The sequence below is a fragment of the Sylvia atricapilla genome, chromosome 3 (genome assembly GCF_009819655.1).
Source record: "Sylvia atricapilla isolate bSylAtr1 chromosome 3, bSylAtr1.pri, whole genome shotgun sequence".
In the NCBI taxonomy this organism is placed as follows: Eukaryota; Metazoa; Chordata; class Aves; order Passeriformes; family Sylviidae; genus Sylvia; species Sylvia atricapilla.
In genome coordinates, this window is record NC_089142.1 from 42,980 (window position 1) to 60,226 (window position 17,247).

Genomic DNA, 17,247 nt, shown 5'->3' on the forward strand with positions numbered 1-17,247 from the left:
TCAGAACACTGACCTCACCGTGCAGCTCCTACAAAAGAGGAGAACTCACGGCAATCACCCAGCAATCCACGGATCTCCAGTAATTATTAAGAAGCAAAGCTGCAGCAAGATGCGTCCAAACTCCACTGCAAACCGGCAGGTCTGAGGAGACGCAGGAATTTATTCCAGAGGGGTCACAAGTGTCCCTCAGCCAGCCAGGATTTCTCTCAGGCTCTGCCCACTGCTCTCTGAGGACACAAACAGCAGTTTTTCCCTGGAGCTCCCCTTTCCACCAATGCAAAGACTTCTGTCCTCCTCCAACTCCAGCGCCAGGTAGGAAAACAGGAATGTTACCATTGCACAGACTGGCCAGGAGAGTGTGCCTGAGGCAGGAGCACCAGCTCCCAATGCACTGCTGCCTCTGGATTTCTAAACAGTACCTTCCATCCTGCCCTTCCCAGCACCATTCCCTGGGTGCCATGTCCACAGACACCTTTCACCATGCAGCTTAAAACCCACAGAAACCAAAAGAAAGAAGATCAAAAAATCTATTCACGTGTTTCTAGGCTGGAGAGAATGAGGGAGGTCTGAAATCTGTATTTTAGAACAGCAGAGCAACTTTTTATTGAGCTTGAGTATCAGTGAAGGGCAGCAAAAGCTGATGAACACCTTCATTAACTTATCAGCAGCAAAAAAAAAAAATGGGGGTTTAAGTTTAGTAAAGATCAAGTTTTGCTGCTAAAAATTAAGGAGGTGGCATGTTGGTGTTAGTGCTTTAACCTTCTGACATTAGAGAGCATTTGTACAATCAATTCATTATTGAAGCAGCTAACTTTAAAATAAGATTTCTTTAAAATAAAGTTGGCCAAAGAAGAGAGGCTCAAAATCAAGATTTAAGACGCACAGCTATTTAAAAAAAAAAAAAAAAAAAGCTGTCCTTGGTCTATATAACTTGGCAGCCCCTCATGTTTTCAGCCCTTTACCATTTATTTTTTACCAAGTTGATGATTAAAACCTTGTAGAAACTGAAAAAAATAAAAAAAACCTGGGACAAAGCTGGTCATTTTGCCAAGTACCCCCAGTGTGGAGCAGCATCAGCCCCAAGGGGTTTGCTCCCTCAGCCCAGCCCGGAGCAGGCTCCAGCTGCTGCCCAGGGGGGGTTAGCAAGGGACTCACTCGTTTGAAGCTGTAAATGCAGACACTCATGATGCAGGACAGGACAAATGAGGGGACAGCAATCTCTTGGCAAGTGTCCTTCAGCAGCCAGAGCAGAACAGGGGTTCTACCGTGCTGTAAGTGAGAAAGAACATTTATTCCAAAGAAAATAAAAGGAAGCACCTCTCCCCATCCCTTTTCTAAAAATACCCCATGCATTAGAATATTTTTAAGCATTCCTTCTTGTTTTACACAGTGTAAATTACAAGCACTCATCTTTCAGCCTCAATTTGCAAGACTGAGCTCAGCAGGACCATCAGAATCACTAAATTGTGCAGGAGACCTGAAAGCTCATCCCATTCCACCCCCCCCCCCCCGCCCCGGCCCAGGGCAGGGACACCTTCCACTAGCCCAGGCTGCTCCAAGCCCCAGCGTCCAAGCCACTGCCAGGGATCCCGGGGCAGCCACAGCTTCTCGGGGTACCCCGTGCCAGGGCCCCACCGCCCCCACAGGGAACAATTTCTTCCTGATATTTAATCTAGACCTGCCCCCCTTCATCCTGAGGCCGTTCCCCTTGTCCGGCTCACTCCGTGTCCTTGTGAGAAATCCCTCGTCCCTCACGCCATAAGCGGCTCGGACAGACCCCCCCGAGTCAATGCTCCGGGGGCCCCCGGGGGCACGCCAGCGCCCCGCGCCCTTTGCCGGCGCTCTCCTCGGCGCCTTCCCCGGGAAGCCGCGACTGCCCCGGGACTGTGCCCAGCCACGAGCGGCTCTCCCCACCCGCACTCTCCGAGCAGCTCGGAGACCTGCGGCTCCGGGCCCGCGGCGGGTGGCCAGGCTGGCACTCACCGCACGGCAGGACATGCAGCCGCCGTCCTCGCCACCCAACGCCCGGCTCCAGCAGCGACAGCGAGTGCTCCAGCCCCGGCCACAGCGCCAGCGTGTCCCGCCCGGGCAGCAGCCCCCCACATGGCCTTCGAATGGCTCGCCGAGGCAGCAGCGGTGACGCCCGACACCGGCCCGGGGCCACCCCTGAACTCCTCTCGGGGGCGGCCCAGGGCTGCCCATCCCGCCGAGGGCCGCCCCCGGGGCCGGGCCTGCGCCGCCCTGGGGCAGGTGGAGCTCATTAGGTCGTGGAACCGAAGTCGAGGGTATGCTTCTTCGGAACATGTGTTTTGTATGAATTGTTTTATGAAGTCACACCTAGTTCAGAGAACCTCCTGAGCTGAAAGGGGCCCACATGGATCATCCAGTCCCGCTCCTGGCCCTGCACAGGCACTCCAACCATCCCACCCTGTGCACTCCTGTCAGCGCGGTCCAAAGGCTCCTGGAGCTCAGGCAGCCTTGGGGCCGTGCCCATTCCCTGGGGAGCCTGGGCAGTGCCCAGCGTGCTCTGGGGGAAGAACCTTTCCCTGATATCCCACATAAACCCCTCCAGACACAGCTCCAGCCATTCCCTGGGTCCTGTCCCCGTCCCAGGGAGCAGAGAGCGGAGCTGCCTCTCCAGAGGAGCAGCAACACTCGGTGAGCTCTGTCCTGAGACTCCTCCAGGCTGAATAGGCCAAGTGCCCTCAGCCAGTCCTGGTGTGGCCCCTCCACATCCCAGCCCTTTCCATCCAGATACATTCAGGAATGTTTTTCAGCCCAGCCGTGCTCAGGAGCTCCCAGGAACAGTGTGCTGCTCTAAGAGAAGGGTTTGTGACCCAGCCGGCACTTTTCCATCCTTTCCCTAGGTTATGGGACATCCATCTCAGTTTAAAACATGCTGAGAAATAACATGAGTGTCGAGCAAGAAGTGAGGATTGAATTTTTAGGGCTGCTCTAACATCTCTGCCGTACATTAATACTCATTGCCACTAGATGTTTTCAGTGCCAAGGCCATCCTTGCGCTGCGGGACCCGGGAGTGATTGGCACAGGCATCAGGCATGCAGTTCTCGTTCTGAGGGCACTGAAGTACAATGAAGCAAAGTAGTGGGTCGGAGCTGGCTTAAAAGGCACCACTGACATGGCTAACAGAACAAACTCCTCTGAGTATTTCTGGTCTTATGAATATTACTGGGATTACATAGATCCAATTCCAGTAGATCGAAGCATGCTGGAGGTTAATAAATGTAAATATTGTGGAGTAGTAGGTGCTAATCTAGCACAGGGAAAATGTTGCATAGCCTGTCTCGCTGACTTGGTTTCATTTCCTTGCAATAGAGTCCATGCCAGTGCATGGTTTGTGTGACTGAGTGTCTGCCCTCAGGCTGGCAAATTACTAACACACATTCTGGGCTTTGTGTTACAGTACTTGAAGCTATAAGACTTCTGATTCTAATTCTTGTTTACAAGGACAGATTTTTTCTTTTAGTCATTTGCAAAGGGGAAATTTGATGACTTGCAAATCTGTAGTGTGGGGTGCTAGTTGCCTGTGTGCTGCTGTCACCAAAGTTCACTGAAAGAGCAGAGGTTTTCATAAAAACATTGTGTTTTTATCTTGGGACAAGGCTGACATTGCAACTGGTAAACATTCAGACTTTTAGTAAAGGAAACATATGTTTCCACTAGCCAGGAACATTAAGCTGTAAACATATTGTTTTACCTTTCGTCCTTTGATTTAGTGCTGCTGAACTAATAAAGTAATAATATCCATTATTGTGAAAATGCTTTGCTCCTATGGAAACTGATTCTGCTGGGGTTTGCAGGTTATTTTCAAAGGATATGAAGTAGCATTCACCCAACTCACCTTGCAACAGCTTGTTCCATTTCACACCTAGCTTTGCACAGTGAAACAGCAATGTCTTTTTATGGCCACTTAGGGCAAATAATTTTGGTTTTTCTAATGTAACTGCACTGATTAGGTTTTACTAAGATAAAATGACAAGCTACGTCATGGTGGATCAACCAAGGCTGGTGGACGGACTGACAAAGACCAAGTGAGAGCAGGTAGGGTATGTTGGAGTCACTTATACTGCAGGCAGTGCTTCCCCTTGATTTCTGCCTGTGGTTGTATCTTCAGTTAATTAACAAAGTTATGGGCTTTACTCACTGCTGTTTAGTTTACTGAAGATGACTGCAGCTGTTCAGATGTGGTTTCAGAGACTAAAATGGTTTTTCCCAAGGTTATGAGTGAAACTGTTACATATTCCAGGAAAATGTTGTGATAAATGGCAACGATTTGTGCTAACTAAATTGTAACTATTTAGAAAATTATTGCCATAAAGCAATAATGGAAACTAGTGTTATAAAGCAGATGGGCCCCTTCTGCAGACGTTACATGTAAAAGTAGGATACAGGATGTAGTTTTGAGGTAAGTATTGTCCCAAGACAGAATCGACCATTGACAAAGTTGGGACAGTTTCAAGTAAAAGATCTGAAGCTGTGGTTTTATCTATGACATACAAGGCTAATTTTTTTGAACATAATGCTCATTTACATAACAACACAGTACGCACGTGCAACCTGTAAGTTTATCCAGAGGACAAACGAGGAAGACTGTGAGCCTTCATCAAAGACCACCAAAAGAAGACAGAAGACGCCCTATCAACAGGTGAAGTACAGTGACATAGATTTTACAATTGGAACTAGGAGGGAATTTACAGGAAACATTGATGAATATGTATTAGCATAAGGTATATAAGTTTATTTTGAATTGTTTTCTATCACATGTGAGGTAGGGTGAGAAGCCCACCCCGTACCCTGATTGGTTTTGCTTATGCTTTATCCAAACCTTAATCATAATTAATTACCAAATATATACCTGATTCTATTTAATAAATTGTATTCATTTATATCAAATTGTTATTCAATTAAATTGCTGCTAACTCAATACACCTAGTTGTTTGACATCATTTTATAACGGCCTCATCTAAAACCTCTCCCAGTCTCACCTAAACCTCTCCCAGCCCTAAACTCACCCAAGTCTTGCTTGTTTGACCCACTTACATGGAAGATGCTCATGCTGCAGGTTGATTGCGGCGAGCTCAGGCTCTGCTCCATCCCTGACTCGTGACCAACTTCCCCTGACAAGGAGGAGCCACCCTTGCTTTGAGGAGAGGGCCTTGACTGCAGCTCACTTGAGAACATACCAGGCAGAGACTCCTTGGTGCCTGCCAGGCTGGAGATGGTCCGAGGCGGGCCAGTGGCTGCAGAGGTAGGCAGAGTTGTTAGGAGAGGTTTGCTGTCCACAGTCAGGTTGGACTTGTCCAGTGGCACAGACATCCTGTAGGGGATTCCGGTGCTGGTAGGAACATTGTCCAGGTGCTCAGGAACCGGGTGAGGATTCATCTTTATGCAGGAGTACTTGTCTTAGTGACCCTGAACATGCACTTTAAAGCTTTCTTTGGTCGTGAAGTGGTTCCCACAGAGGATACATATATAGGGTCTTTGCCTATTAACGTGGGAGCGGAGATGGAGCTGCAGGGCATTGTCATTGCCAAAGTCCTTCCCACAGAATTTACACTTGTGTTTGAAGAACAGCTGCTTGGTGTTGGGTTTGCTTTCAGACACGCTGATGGTGGGGGGTTTCCCTTCCTCTTCTTTGAGGAATCCATCACGGATGAGAGCGGGTTCTGGAAGATGCCTGAGCTGGAGGACTGAGGTAGCAAAGGATTTAGGAACTGAGATATGGAGCTGGGCAGATCTTGACTCCCCTCTGGCTTCAGGGGGCAGCTGCAATGCCAGTGTTAGAATGAGGTAGTTCTCCTTGCTCCAAGGATTCCAGGGATAGGCTCTGGATTCCAGCTTTCTGTCTGATTACAGTCACAGCAGTGAGAGCTGCTGGGACGTGTCGACCTCCAGAGCTTTGGGCAGGTCAAGAGCAGCTGCTGTGGAGGGCTGCTGGGTGTGGGGAGCCATTGTGGCAGTCTGGATGCAGATCTGCTCCATCAGCAGCTGAAACTGCTCCAGTATCATGAGGATGGTGTTGAAGCCAGTTGCTAAGAAAGAGATGGCCTCAGTTGTATTTGGTACCTCGTGTTTTGGCAGATAGCTTAGGCTGGCAGCCGCAGGTGTCGGGGGGGTTCTATTTTAAAGTACATTCCTCCCACTGGTTCAGCATCCATTTTTCCTTCTCTCTTTTCCACAGAGCCAGTTCAGCCCTTGGCCTGGATGTCCTTGCGTGTCCTGCCATCCATTTGGTCATTTGGGGAGGTCTCCAGAGGAGCCTTAGAGAAGCTCTCAGCGGGCACTGTTCCCTCACTGTCACTCATCATTAGAACAGGCAGGGTTTTAGTGCAATTTTTCTGATGCTCAAGGAATTCAGAGAGAACAAAGAATTTTGCACAGCAATTCTCAGAGATTTTGGTTTCCTCCATGTGGCACTTTTTGGAACTTATTTTGCCATCTCTATCACCTGGGACATCTTGTGGACTCCCTTAAAAGAAAAGAAAGTCATATTAGTAATTGCTAGATTTAGACCAAGTATTCACTATTAAGATCACAGACTCCACCTGAGTTGAAAATTAAAGATACAAGACACTGGAATCAAGTTTGCAGATCAATCTGAAATTCTGCTCTTTGTTTTCATGCTGATTCCTTCACAACCCCAAAGAAATCTGCATCTCAGTTCAGTTTACAAGAAAAAACATATTATAAAACTATTCTCACAAGGCTCAATGAAAAGAGATTTATCCCAAATCCCTTTATACAGGTAAAAAACCCCTGGAACATTCCTGCAAGGCAGCACCTGCAACACAGCTTAAAAGGAACCAAAGGACAGCAAAAGCATTGAAGCCCTGAGCAAAACATCACATGAGTTATTTGCTCTTTGCATTTCAGGATCTAATTCTTTGTTAATCATCTCTAAGAAATTCATACAAGATTATTAACATAGGAATTTTTACCAATTCTTACTCTACTGATACTCTGCCATTATAATTACAACCCAAGAGAGCTGACAAAAGCAAAGCAAGACCAATATTAGCTCTTAAATCCTTCAAAAGCTAACACACCCTGAAAGTAATCTCTACATGGACACAGGAGCAAAGAAATTATTTAATCCGGAACAACACACAAGCATGAGACTCCATTGGTACTCATGATTATTTAAATTAGCACAAATTGTGGGAAACACTACAATTAAAAAGGATTTTTGGGAGCTGAAAATGCAGGCCTCAAACAGAAATACCTGAGAACACAGAATATGCTGCAACTGAAAAGTCTGAAATTAGAAAAGATATAGTAGTATAGCAAACAAGGACATGGGAAACAAAGGCTTAGTTTCGAGGTTTGGTTTGAATAAATCTTAACACTGCAGAAGATATATGCCTGACAAGATAGCAGAAGGTCTTAAGCTTAATAAGAGTATTCGGTATGGTTAATAGAAAAATATACAAGTGATCATTGTTCAAAGCAGGTGCACGTGTGCTGTAACTGATTGGCTAAAACAGCTGTCTGTCAGCTTTAGCAGTACACTATTGGCTGAAAAGTTTTTAAGATGCTCTGTAACAAAGAAATTCGCTGCTGGCAGGATGTGAGCTGCTGCTTTTTCCCAACTGTCTCTACCCGGCATTGAGACTGATGCTTCATTAAGAATTGAGAACAGCTACCCCATCAGACCCGTCCTGCTCCTGCCAACACACAAATAACGAGTTCTACCACACCAAGGCATTTCCCATCCTCGCAGGAGGCCTCGTTCAGCTGCATCCACAGCTCACCCACTTTTGGGAAGGGAGCTCCAAGTCCACTCCTGCCCTTCCACCACCAGCATCTCAAAGCTTAGGCTGAGCAGAATTTGCACGTGGAAAAAAATGTATCTGGGGAAATATCTGAACTGGAAGAAGTTAAGAGAAATTTTAACCAAAACCAGGATGTTTTCGCTCAGCCTTGCCATCCTTCAAACAAGAAACTCGCAGCCCGCTGAAGGCGGGGCAGTGCTGAGGGCAGGAGTGCTCAGCAGGGAAAACCTCCCAGTGAGGGGCAAGCAGGAAGGGTTCCAGCAGGATTCCCGCCCGATTCCAGCCCCATCAGCCGAGAAATCCTGGAGCTCACGGTAATTGCAGTGACTTCACCTGCCACCGCCCCAGTGAGGCACACGGGAATGGTGTCACTCATCTGTTCTGGCTCCAGTCCCTCGTCACCAGTCACCCCCTGGGCCCAGGTGAAGCCAGGATTCGGCAAGCTCAGGAGCTTCTTGAGGCTTTGGGTTGTGCGAGGTGTGGCCAAACCACCCCGGGGGTGTCCTAAACACGGAGGGGAACCACGTCCAGGTGACACCTCCAGCACATTACCGTGCTCGAGGGGCATGTAAAACTGCTCTGAGGGAGAATATTGCAAACGTTTGCCATTTCTTTACCTCATCAAGGGCACTGTGCACATTCAACAAAGCAAACTTCAACCATTTAATGTTGTGTGGCATGAAGCGCACGTGAAAGTTTACTTTCAAAACTGCCCGTTGGCTCAACGAGAAAACCACGCGGGAAGAATCCCGGCGCCCACCTGCGCACCGCGGGCGGCGAGAGCGGGGAAAGGGCCGGCAGCAGCCGCCGGCCGCAGCAGCTCGGCTCGGGAAGATGCCGCTCCGGCAGCCCCGGCCCCGCACGCTCCTCCCACAGCCGCCCGAAGCTGAACCGCCCGAAAAGAACGAGGCGTCCGTGCCCCGCTCAGCCCCGCGGGGCGTTCAGCCCCCCCCAGGGGTCGGCTCCTGGCAGAGCCCAGGGGGGAAAAGGAGCGAGGGGTGAAGCACGAGGGTGCAAAAAGCCTCCGGGCGGCGCCGCTCGCATCAGCCCCATCTGCCCTCACCACCTGCAGCATCTGGGCGCTTGATTTGCCGGGCCTTCGCCTGCTCCCGTCGCGGCACGGTGCAGAGCTGGGAAGTTTGGGCGGAATGCACACATCACAGCAATGATGGTTCTCAATCATGCGTTATTTATCACGGGGCCCTAACGGCTGATTGGCCTGAGTCCAGGGGCTCAAGGATTATTCAAATCAGCCCCATCGATCCGCGCAGTGGGGCACGTTGGGCCATGTAGTCCCCGCGCCCGGCCCGGCCCGGCCCGGCCCGGCCCGGCCCACAAAGGCGTAAGGCCCGCGGGGCCGGGTCAGCTCCGGGTCAGCCCCCGGGCCACACCCCCGGGCCACCGCGGGAGCCCCGCCACCTCCCCGAGTAAACGAACGGCCCGGCAGCTCGGCTCTCCGCCTGCACACGGACAATACCTTTGTCTTTGTCCTTTGTCATCTGCTCTTTCTTTCTTGCTTTCTTGCTTTCTTTCTTGCTTTCTTTCTTGCTTTCTTTCTTGCTTTCTTTCTTGCTTTCTTTCTTTCTTTCTTTCTTTCTCGCTTTCTTTCTTTCTCTCTTTCTTTCTTTCTTTCTTTCTCGCTTTCTTTCTTTCTCTCTTTCTTTCTTTCTTTCTTTCTCGCTTTCTTTCTTTCTCTCTTTCTTTCTTTCTTTCTTTCTCGCTTTCTTTCTTTCTCTCTTTCTCTCTTTCTTCCTCCCTCCCTTCCTCTCTTCCTTCCTTCCTCTCTCTCTCTCCCTTCCTCTCTCCCTCTCTCTCTGGCTTTCTGTCGCACCTCCGGCCCGCGGCGCCCTCGCCCACGTGCTCGATAAGGCGGTTTTCCGCAGGCGGGGCCGGTCTGTCCCGGGCTGTGTCCGGAGCCCCGAATCGCCTCTCCCCGCTCTGGCTGAGCCGTGCGGAGCCCCCGGCCCGCGTTCCCCGCCTTGTCCGGCCGCTGCTGCCCCGCTGGGGCCCCGTTCGGAGCCGTCCTCACGGTAAGACCCCCGGGATCGCGGGGCTCCGGCCTCGGCGCCTCCTCCGGCTCGGCCCGGCCTGCGGAAATAAAGGATAAAACTTTGGCGGGTTAAAATCAGGCCTGTGACTCGCTGTTCTACTGTTTGATGTTGTTTTTTGAAGTTATTGGGGGACTTTGATTGGGCACTGCTCACAGATGGGTTACTTTGACTTAGCAGATCTGTTTTGTTCCAGTGCTGCTTCAGTGTCTCGGCTTGAAATACAAAGCCTTGCAAATATATGACGTGTATATATCTATATAAAGTTTATTTTTCTGGGGAAGGAAGTGCATTATCCATAGCATTTTCACTAACTCAGCTGACTAGTAATATATAGACATACAGATTCTGGTGTCTGGCCATAAATAACTTCATGTTATTGGGCTTTCTCTTAACAATTTATGGAATATTTCACAATTAAAAAGAAATTACTAATAATGTTTGGAATATTTCACAATTAAAAAGAAATTACTAATAACGTTTAAAGCTGCTTGTAGGACCCGAAATTTCCATCTTCTTGGTTTTATAATTAACCTTATTTGCTGTTGCCTAAGATGTTTGCTGTTGGTTCTCTGTTCCCCACCTTGTAAGAACAGAGGATATATTCAGAATTCCACTAATCTTCTGTAGAAGGGGAAAGGACAAACAACAATAAGAAACAAATTTGCGGAGTGCAGTAGCGCATAATCTTCTGAACAGTATCTCAGATTTGTTTCTTCCTAAAGAAGGAATAGCCAATAAATATGTGAACGTTGTCATGCTGTAAATCCGCATTTTTACTAATTTGATATCTTTTGTTTTCCCTTTGTAGAAATGGAGGGGAAAAAAATTCTCTCTGCACCACAATATCCTAGAGTCCTCCTTCAGTCTTTGAATGAGCAGCGTGGCTGTGGACTTTTCTGTGATGTCACAGTCATTGTGGAGGGCCAGAAATTTCGAGCTCACAGAAATATTCTTTCAGCCTCAAGCACGTATTTTCACCAGCTTTTCTCAGTGGCTGGTCAAGTGGTTGAACTGAGCTTTGTAAGAGCAGAAATTTTTGGAAAAATTCTTGATTATATTTATAGTTCCAGAATAATGAGTGTTTGCTCTGATGTACTTGATGAACTGATTAAATCAGGGCAGGAACTGGGTATTAAATTCATAGCTGACCTGGGCATACCTGCAGCCAAAGGCAAAAATGTGCCAAGCATGGTCAAAGACAGCGCTTCAGGAACTTCAGCTTCCAGTCCAAGTCAAAGAGATGCTGAAACACAGGAAACTGTAATCAAGCCAGAGGGTCAAGAGGCAAGAGGTGGGATGCCAGTTATGACACATTCATTCTCCTTACAGGGCATACAATTTGAGACTACAAAAATTACGGTCAGCGGTTCGGATGGTGAGGATGATGATGACTTAATTTTTTGTTCTGAGATTGTTCCTCCAAAAGAATGTGCTAAAGACAAAAAGGCTGCAAGCCAGAACCAGCCTTGCTCAAGTCCAGTGGGAGCTTCTGACCAAAAATCCTGTGGCAGTGGTGGCTTTCCCTGTTTGACCAACACCACAGCAGCTCAGAGCCTCATTTTGTCTGCCAGCCAGCTGAACTCAAACCAAGCACAATCAGGTGCTGAATCTCCTGTTTCAGCAACACCACAGCATTTTACTGGTAATATCATTGGGCTAAACAGGTCTCTGCTCAACTCATCACTTGGTGCCAGCTCCTTGCATCAAACACATGTGACTCCTGCAATTAATTTACTTGAGCAGAACCAGCAGCCATCCCATAATGGCTCCATAACTGGAGTGGAAGCAACTCCTGCTGATGATGAAGAGGTTGTTGAAGATGATGTCGATATCATTAACTCCTCTAGTCCTGGTTTGGTCAGCAGCAGCTCTTTGGTTCAGCAGCCTTCTGTTTCTAAGGCAGCGAGCACTAAAGGATCAGGTGCACAGAGAAAACAGTTTACATTTTCACAAGAGCCATCTTCTCAACCTGGAGAACTGAAAATAAAAATCTCAGATGTCCTTTCTGGAAACAACAAGGAATTAAGTTCAGGTGTAGCATCAAAGGATGTGGCAGGTGGGCTGAAAATCAGAACATTTGATACAGCAACTGAAATAGGAGGTTTGTCCACAGGCTGTAAGGTTTATGCAAATATCAGTGAAGATACCTATGACATCATGATCCCTGTGGAGGGTGATTCTGAGGAAGGGGAAGCCAAACCTGATTACACACCCAAAAAGTCTGGTGATGAATCTCGGAAGGGGAAACGCAGGAAAGTAAAGCACGATGACCACTACAAGCTCATAGAGAATGGCAGAGTCTACTACATTTGTATCGTGTGCCAGAGGCCGTTCCTGCGTCTGGGCAGCTTGTGGAGACATTTCAACATCCACTCCTGGGAGAAGAAGTTCATGTGTCGCTACTGTGACAAAGTTTTTCCTCTTGCAGAATATCGTACCAGGCATGAACTTCTCCACACCCAGGAGCGAAGGTACCAGTGCTTGGTGTGTGGCGAATTTCTCTTGAGGTACCAAAATGTGGCCTCCCATATAAGATCAGTTCACAGCCAGGAGCCTTCTGGAGACACCAAGCTGTACCAGCTGCACCCCCACAGGTCCCTGCAGGTCAGACAGGACACCTACATCAGTGACCACCCCAGCAGTGTCCCGGGGGCCAACGAGGGAGGAATTGTCTGTCCTGTTGGCTCAGAGAAGGATGGCACTGAAGGAACAACGTCCAACTCTCCAGCCAAACAAATCACCTGGGATGACATTTTTGTTCTGCAGGGAAATGAAACAATTTTTAAACAAAACCAGTCAGAGGGAATGACTGAATTTGAGTTTATGATACCAGAATCTCACTAACATTTTGAAATGCAGGAAAAAGGATTCAGTGGAGGAGCATTGCAGCTGTTTTAAACAAACTGTTGAAATTGCTATAAAATCACAGCTTAAAGTCAAAAGAAGTTAACTTGTTCTAAAATGTCACCAAGCTAGCACTTAGATGGACCATGCTAACTGCAATGATTTGTGGAAGCAATTAATCAGAACATTCACTTCAGTATAAAGTAAGACATTTCTAAGGTGCTAGCAGTGTTATCTGGTATGTTAAATTTGATCAAAACATGAAGATTTGTGGCTTGAAAATGTACAATTTCTTCTAAAGAGCTAGAAATACTTCTAAAATAATTGAGGTATTTCCTGTACCCATACTTACCATGTAAACTCTTTCTTTCATGTTAGCACTTTAATGCTGAATTCTGTTTGAATGTTAACCAAAAAAAACAATTAGAGTTTTTCATCATAGTCTCTTGATCATGGAACTATTTAAAACAATTAATCGCACAACTTGTGAACAAGGGGCCAAAAAACGTGATCCCTTACTACACTGGAGTAGTCTGGTTTTGAGCTAACATCTTAGTTATGCCTTCATAACTCTTATGAATTATCTGTCTTCATGCGAAAAGTCTCATCAACAAGCAATACTCAATTAGGGCTAACTTGAGCAAACTTTACTTACACTTGTCAGTGTGGTGAGCAAAATACTCAGAGTCCTGGACCATGATATTTCACTCTTTACAATGGGAAAAAACCAAACCCCACAAAGCTCAGTAGTGAAGAAGCTTAGACCACGTAGGAAGGAGATAATTTTACCTTCTTAAAGATTGAGAAATATTGTTGCATCTTCTTACTGCTGGAAAAGATGCCAGTAATTAGTTTGATATAAAGTGCTGTTCCTTTTTTTTAATTATTTTTTCCACTTCAAGAAGAAGGGCTTCAGTCCAGAATTTAAAAATTTATGATAAAAATATTATTTGTTTTTATTTGAAAGGTTCTCAAAACAACAAATTCATATAAGTGCTATATTGGTTTAGTGCTGAGACTGCTGAAGATCTTCTGTGCCTGTTTGGGTAGATCTTCAAGTGAAACAGGGATTTGGATTTCCCCCCCACACTTGCCCACATTTATACATTTTGGAAGATGAGGACTAAACCAACAACCAGAAAATATTCTTTATTCTCTGTCACCCAAAGTATAATTCTGCAATTGTCTAGTTGTCAGCTGTTTCCAGGTTTTGGTTTATTGTGTTGCTGTTTTAATCTCCTTGCAATTGGTGCCTGTTTAAGCAGTTGAAAGAGGAATTAGATGCCCAGCTTGATCAGGAAATGGTAAAGAAAAACAGCTGTTTGTTTACTAGAGTAATGGTTTAGCATTTTAGAGTTAGCGACTTGCTGATTTTTTGTAAATGGTAATATGAAAACTCCTTAACTTCTAGAGGGGACTGAGAAAGACTGTTGTGCACGGTACTACTTATGGAAATCTTTCATTGCTTAAATTGCAGTTACGAGTTTCTCTTTTCCATCTTTTAAATTAGCATCTTGGTTTTATGACTTTCAAAGTTAAAAGGTTTTAGACATACAGCACTCTTCACAGAAAGGCACTTCAATGGTTCAAATACAAGTTGAGCTACAAAAAAAGGTACCAGAAATCCATGTGAGCAGTGATGGGAGGGGGATTTGTTTACGTGGTGCATGTAATGCTAAGCACTTCTCTTTTGTCAGGCAAGAGCATGATATACCTGATTATTTACAAATGCAATGTTATTTTTGACATGACGTGTTTAATCACAAAATAGTCTTGAGTTGGAAGGGACCCACAAGGATCATCGAGCCCAGCTCTTAAGTAAATGGCCTGTGTGAGATCTGGAATTAAGCAGAATTAAACATAATAGCTATCACTATTTGCTGCTAACCTTAAATTAAACTGTGCTTAGTAAAAGGTCTCTTTTTGGAGGAAAATTGGAAAATTAGGGCTTTGTAATTATTTTCTCTAGAAGATTCATGCTTGCATGTGTCTCAGGGTCTTCATTTTTCCTTAAAAGTGATTTTTGATAACCAGAGGTATAAGAAAGCATTTTTTAATACTTCCGGTATTTATTGGTTAAATCCATTCTTTGAAAACTTTTTATAGGGCCATGAGTAAGCTTTTATATGTGGCTATTGCACTTTTATTTGTGTTTGTTTTGTAAGCATTTAATTTGGAATTTAACAATTAAAAAATATAAAAAATATTAAGAATTTGGCTTTGGGATTGTGGAAGAAGCTGATTTTGGGTTATTTGGGGTGATTTTAAGGTGATTTAGAAGGCGATTTTAGGAGTGGTTTGGGAATGATTTTGTGGTCATTTTTGCAGTGATTTTCGTGGGTTTTGCAGGGGTTTGGGCACAACTGGGAGGGGGTTGGGCAGGCTTTTAGGCAGGACTGGGAGGGGTGTAGCAATGCGTTTGCAAGACTTAGGCCACCCTCTTTAGGAGCCAAACTGTTTGTGAGAAAACTCATTAAACCACCTGCAGTTTTCATTAGCAGAACTCTCAGGAATTCATCAAGGGTACTGAGAAAAACAAAAATAAGAACCAAGAGCCTGAGAAACTGTCCACCAAGAATGTTAGACCCAGATAAAGGAGAGGCACAATGTGATGATGGACCCTGACCAATTAGTTGTCCTGAAGGATGCGTGCCTGCCTCACGGACAGGCGAGCCAGGCAATGAAATGATGTGTGAACAAGCAGCCTTAGAATCTATAACTGTAGTAGAATGTAAACAATAAATGGCTTCTGCTGAAATCACATTGGTTCTATCGTTCAGAACTCCTGAGCTCCTGCAGAGGGGCTGTCTTGGTTTGAAAGGCAGGTATCTGCTAGGGAGGGGCAAGGCCTCCCTTCGGAATGGAGAATTCAAACCCCCTCCCTCCAAATTATTATAATTTAGAAAATTGAAGGGGTTTCAGGCAGAGGTATCGGCATAGGAATAACAGTTCTTTACTAGAATGTATAACAAAGCAAAAAACCCAACAACTACAGCATTAATAACAGAAGAGTACCAATAAGGCACCTTCACCTCTCGCCAGACGCCGCGGCGCGCCCCCAGCCCCAGCGCTGGAGCCATCGCGCTGCTCCGCTGCGGCCCCGCCCATATCCTTGGCCCCGCCTCCGGCCCCGCCATTGGCGCCGCTCTTTGCTGTTCGCCAATGGCAGCCCGAGTCTTCAACAACGTCACCAGTCGCCTAGCAGATCCCGGTGGGCAAGGCGGAAGCGAAAGTGCCCGAGGGAGCGCGGGGGGAGCGCACGGCGGAATTCCCGGGAATTCCCCGGGATCCCCTCCTGGATCACCCGGGACCCTCCTCGGCCGCGCCCTGCGGGACCCCCGGGCCGGGCTGTGCTCAGCTCCCGGCGCCTGCGCTCCAACTCTGCCGGGAACCCGCTGGGTCCCGATCCATTTTTACCTGCGGCTGCGGCTCCCACCCCCGGCGGAGCAGGACTGGGCGCGGAGACTCCGATCCCTGATTCGCAATCTCCTGCCCTCGCTCTCTGCTGCTCTGTGCCTTTCCTTCGGGTGATCCTCAGTGCCAGAGCGGTCGGAGAGCCCCGTGCCCGGCTCGGGTTTCCCAGGAAAGGGAGGCCTGGGGTGAGGTGCCCTGGGCTGGCCGGGAATGGGGGTCCGGGGCTCCCCGGGCTGACGGAAACAGGGGATGCAGGGGCTGGGAGAGGAGGATCTCCGGAAAAGGGGGTGCAGGGCGGTGTCAGTGCAGGATAAGGGGGTGCAGGGGGTCCCGGAGCTGGGGAAGGAGATGCGGGGGGCTCCCAGTGCCCAGGAATGGGGATTCCAGGGGGTCCCGGGGGGCTCCCCAAAGCCCCTCGCAGTGGGGAGCAGGAGCTGGGTCAGGAGCTGTGGGGAGAGAAAAGGGGCTGAGCCCGGCCTGGGGGGACAGGGGGGAGTCACAGGCGCTCCGAGGGGGGACACGGGCCCCGGGGACCCCCCTGACCTTCTCCCGCAGTGGAGGCCGAGCCCCAGCCCCGGCAGACGAAGCCCAAGATGAAGCCCCCGAGCCCCGGCAGCATCTTGGGGGGACGTCCAGCTGCAGCGCCGGGGGCGGGACGGGCAGGATCAGGAAAAGGGCGGCGGCTGCCGGGAAGGGACCGGGACACCGGCACACACCGGGATGATACACCGGGATACATCGGGCCCAGGACTGGCACCCACTGAAAGCAGGATCAGAGCACACTGGAACCTAGCAAGACCAGCACTGGGGAACAGGGAGCACAGTGAGAGCAACTGGGATCGACTGAGAGTGACTGGGATCATACTGGTGAAAACTGGAACCTTACTGGGGCCGCTGGGTGTCACTGGGAGTGATTATGAATATGCTGAGGGTAACTGGGATATACTGGGAGTGTCTGTGACCGTAGTGGGGGTGACTGGGATCATCGCAGACCCGTACTGGGATCATACTTGGAACAACTGGCTCTGTGCTGGGGCAATTGAGAGGAACTGGGATTGAGCTGGGATCGAACTTGGAGCAACTGAGACTGTACTGGGGGCAACTGGGATCGTGATGGCATCAGAATAGGAGCATACTGGGAGTG

The 17,247-nt window shown here is 48.0% G+C and overlaps 1 protein-coding gene and 1 pseudogene across 1 annotated transcript; one reads left to right on the forward strand and one right to left on the reverse strand.

Moving 5' to 3' along the window:
* Positions 1-1,786: 1,786 nt before the first annotated feature.
* On the reverse strand, positions 1,787-10,355 carry LOC136359809 (sal-like protein 3; annotated as a pseudogene).
* Positions 10,356-10,655: 300 nt separating this feature from the next.
* LOC136358340 (transcriptional regulator Kaiso-like) lies at positions 10,656-12,741 on the forward strand. Its single transcript, XM_066314267.1, has one exon. It carries the CDS (start codon positions 10,656-10,658, stop codon positions 12,687-12,689), a length of 2,034 nt encoding a protein of 677 aa, XP_066170364.1. The 3' UTR covers positions 12,690-12,741.
* Positions 12,742-17,247: the final 4,506 nt, after the last annotated feature.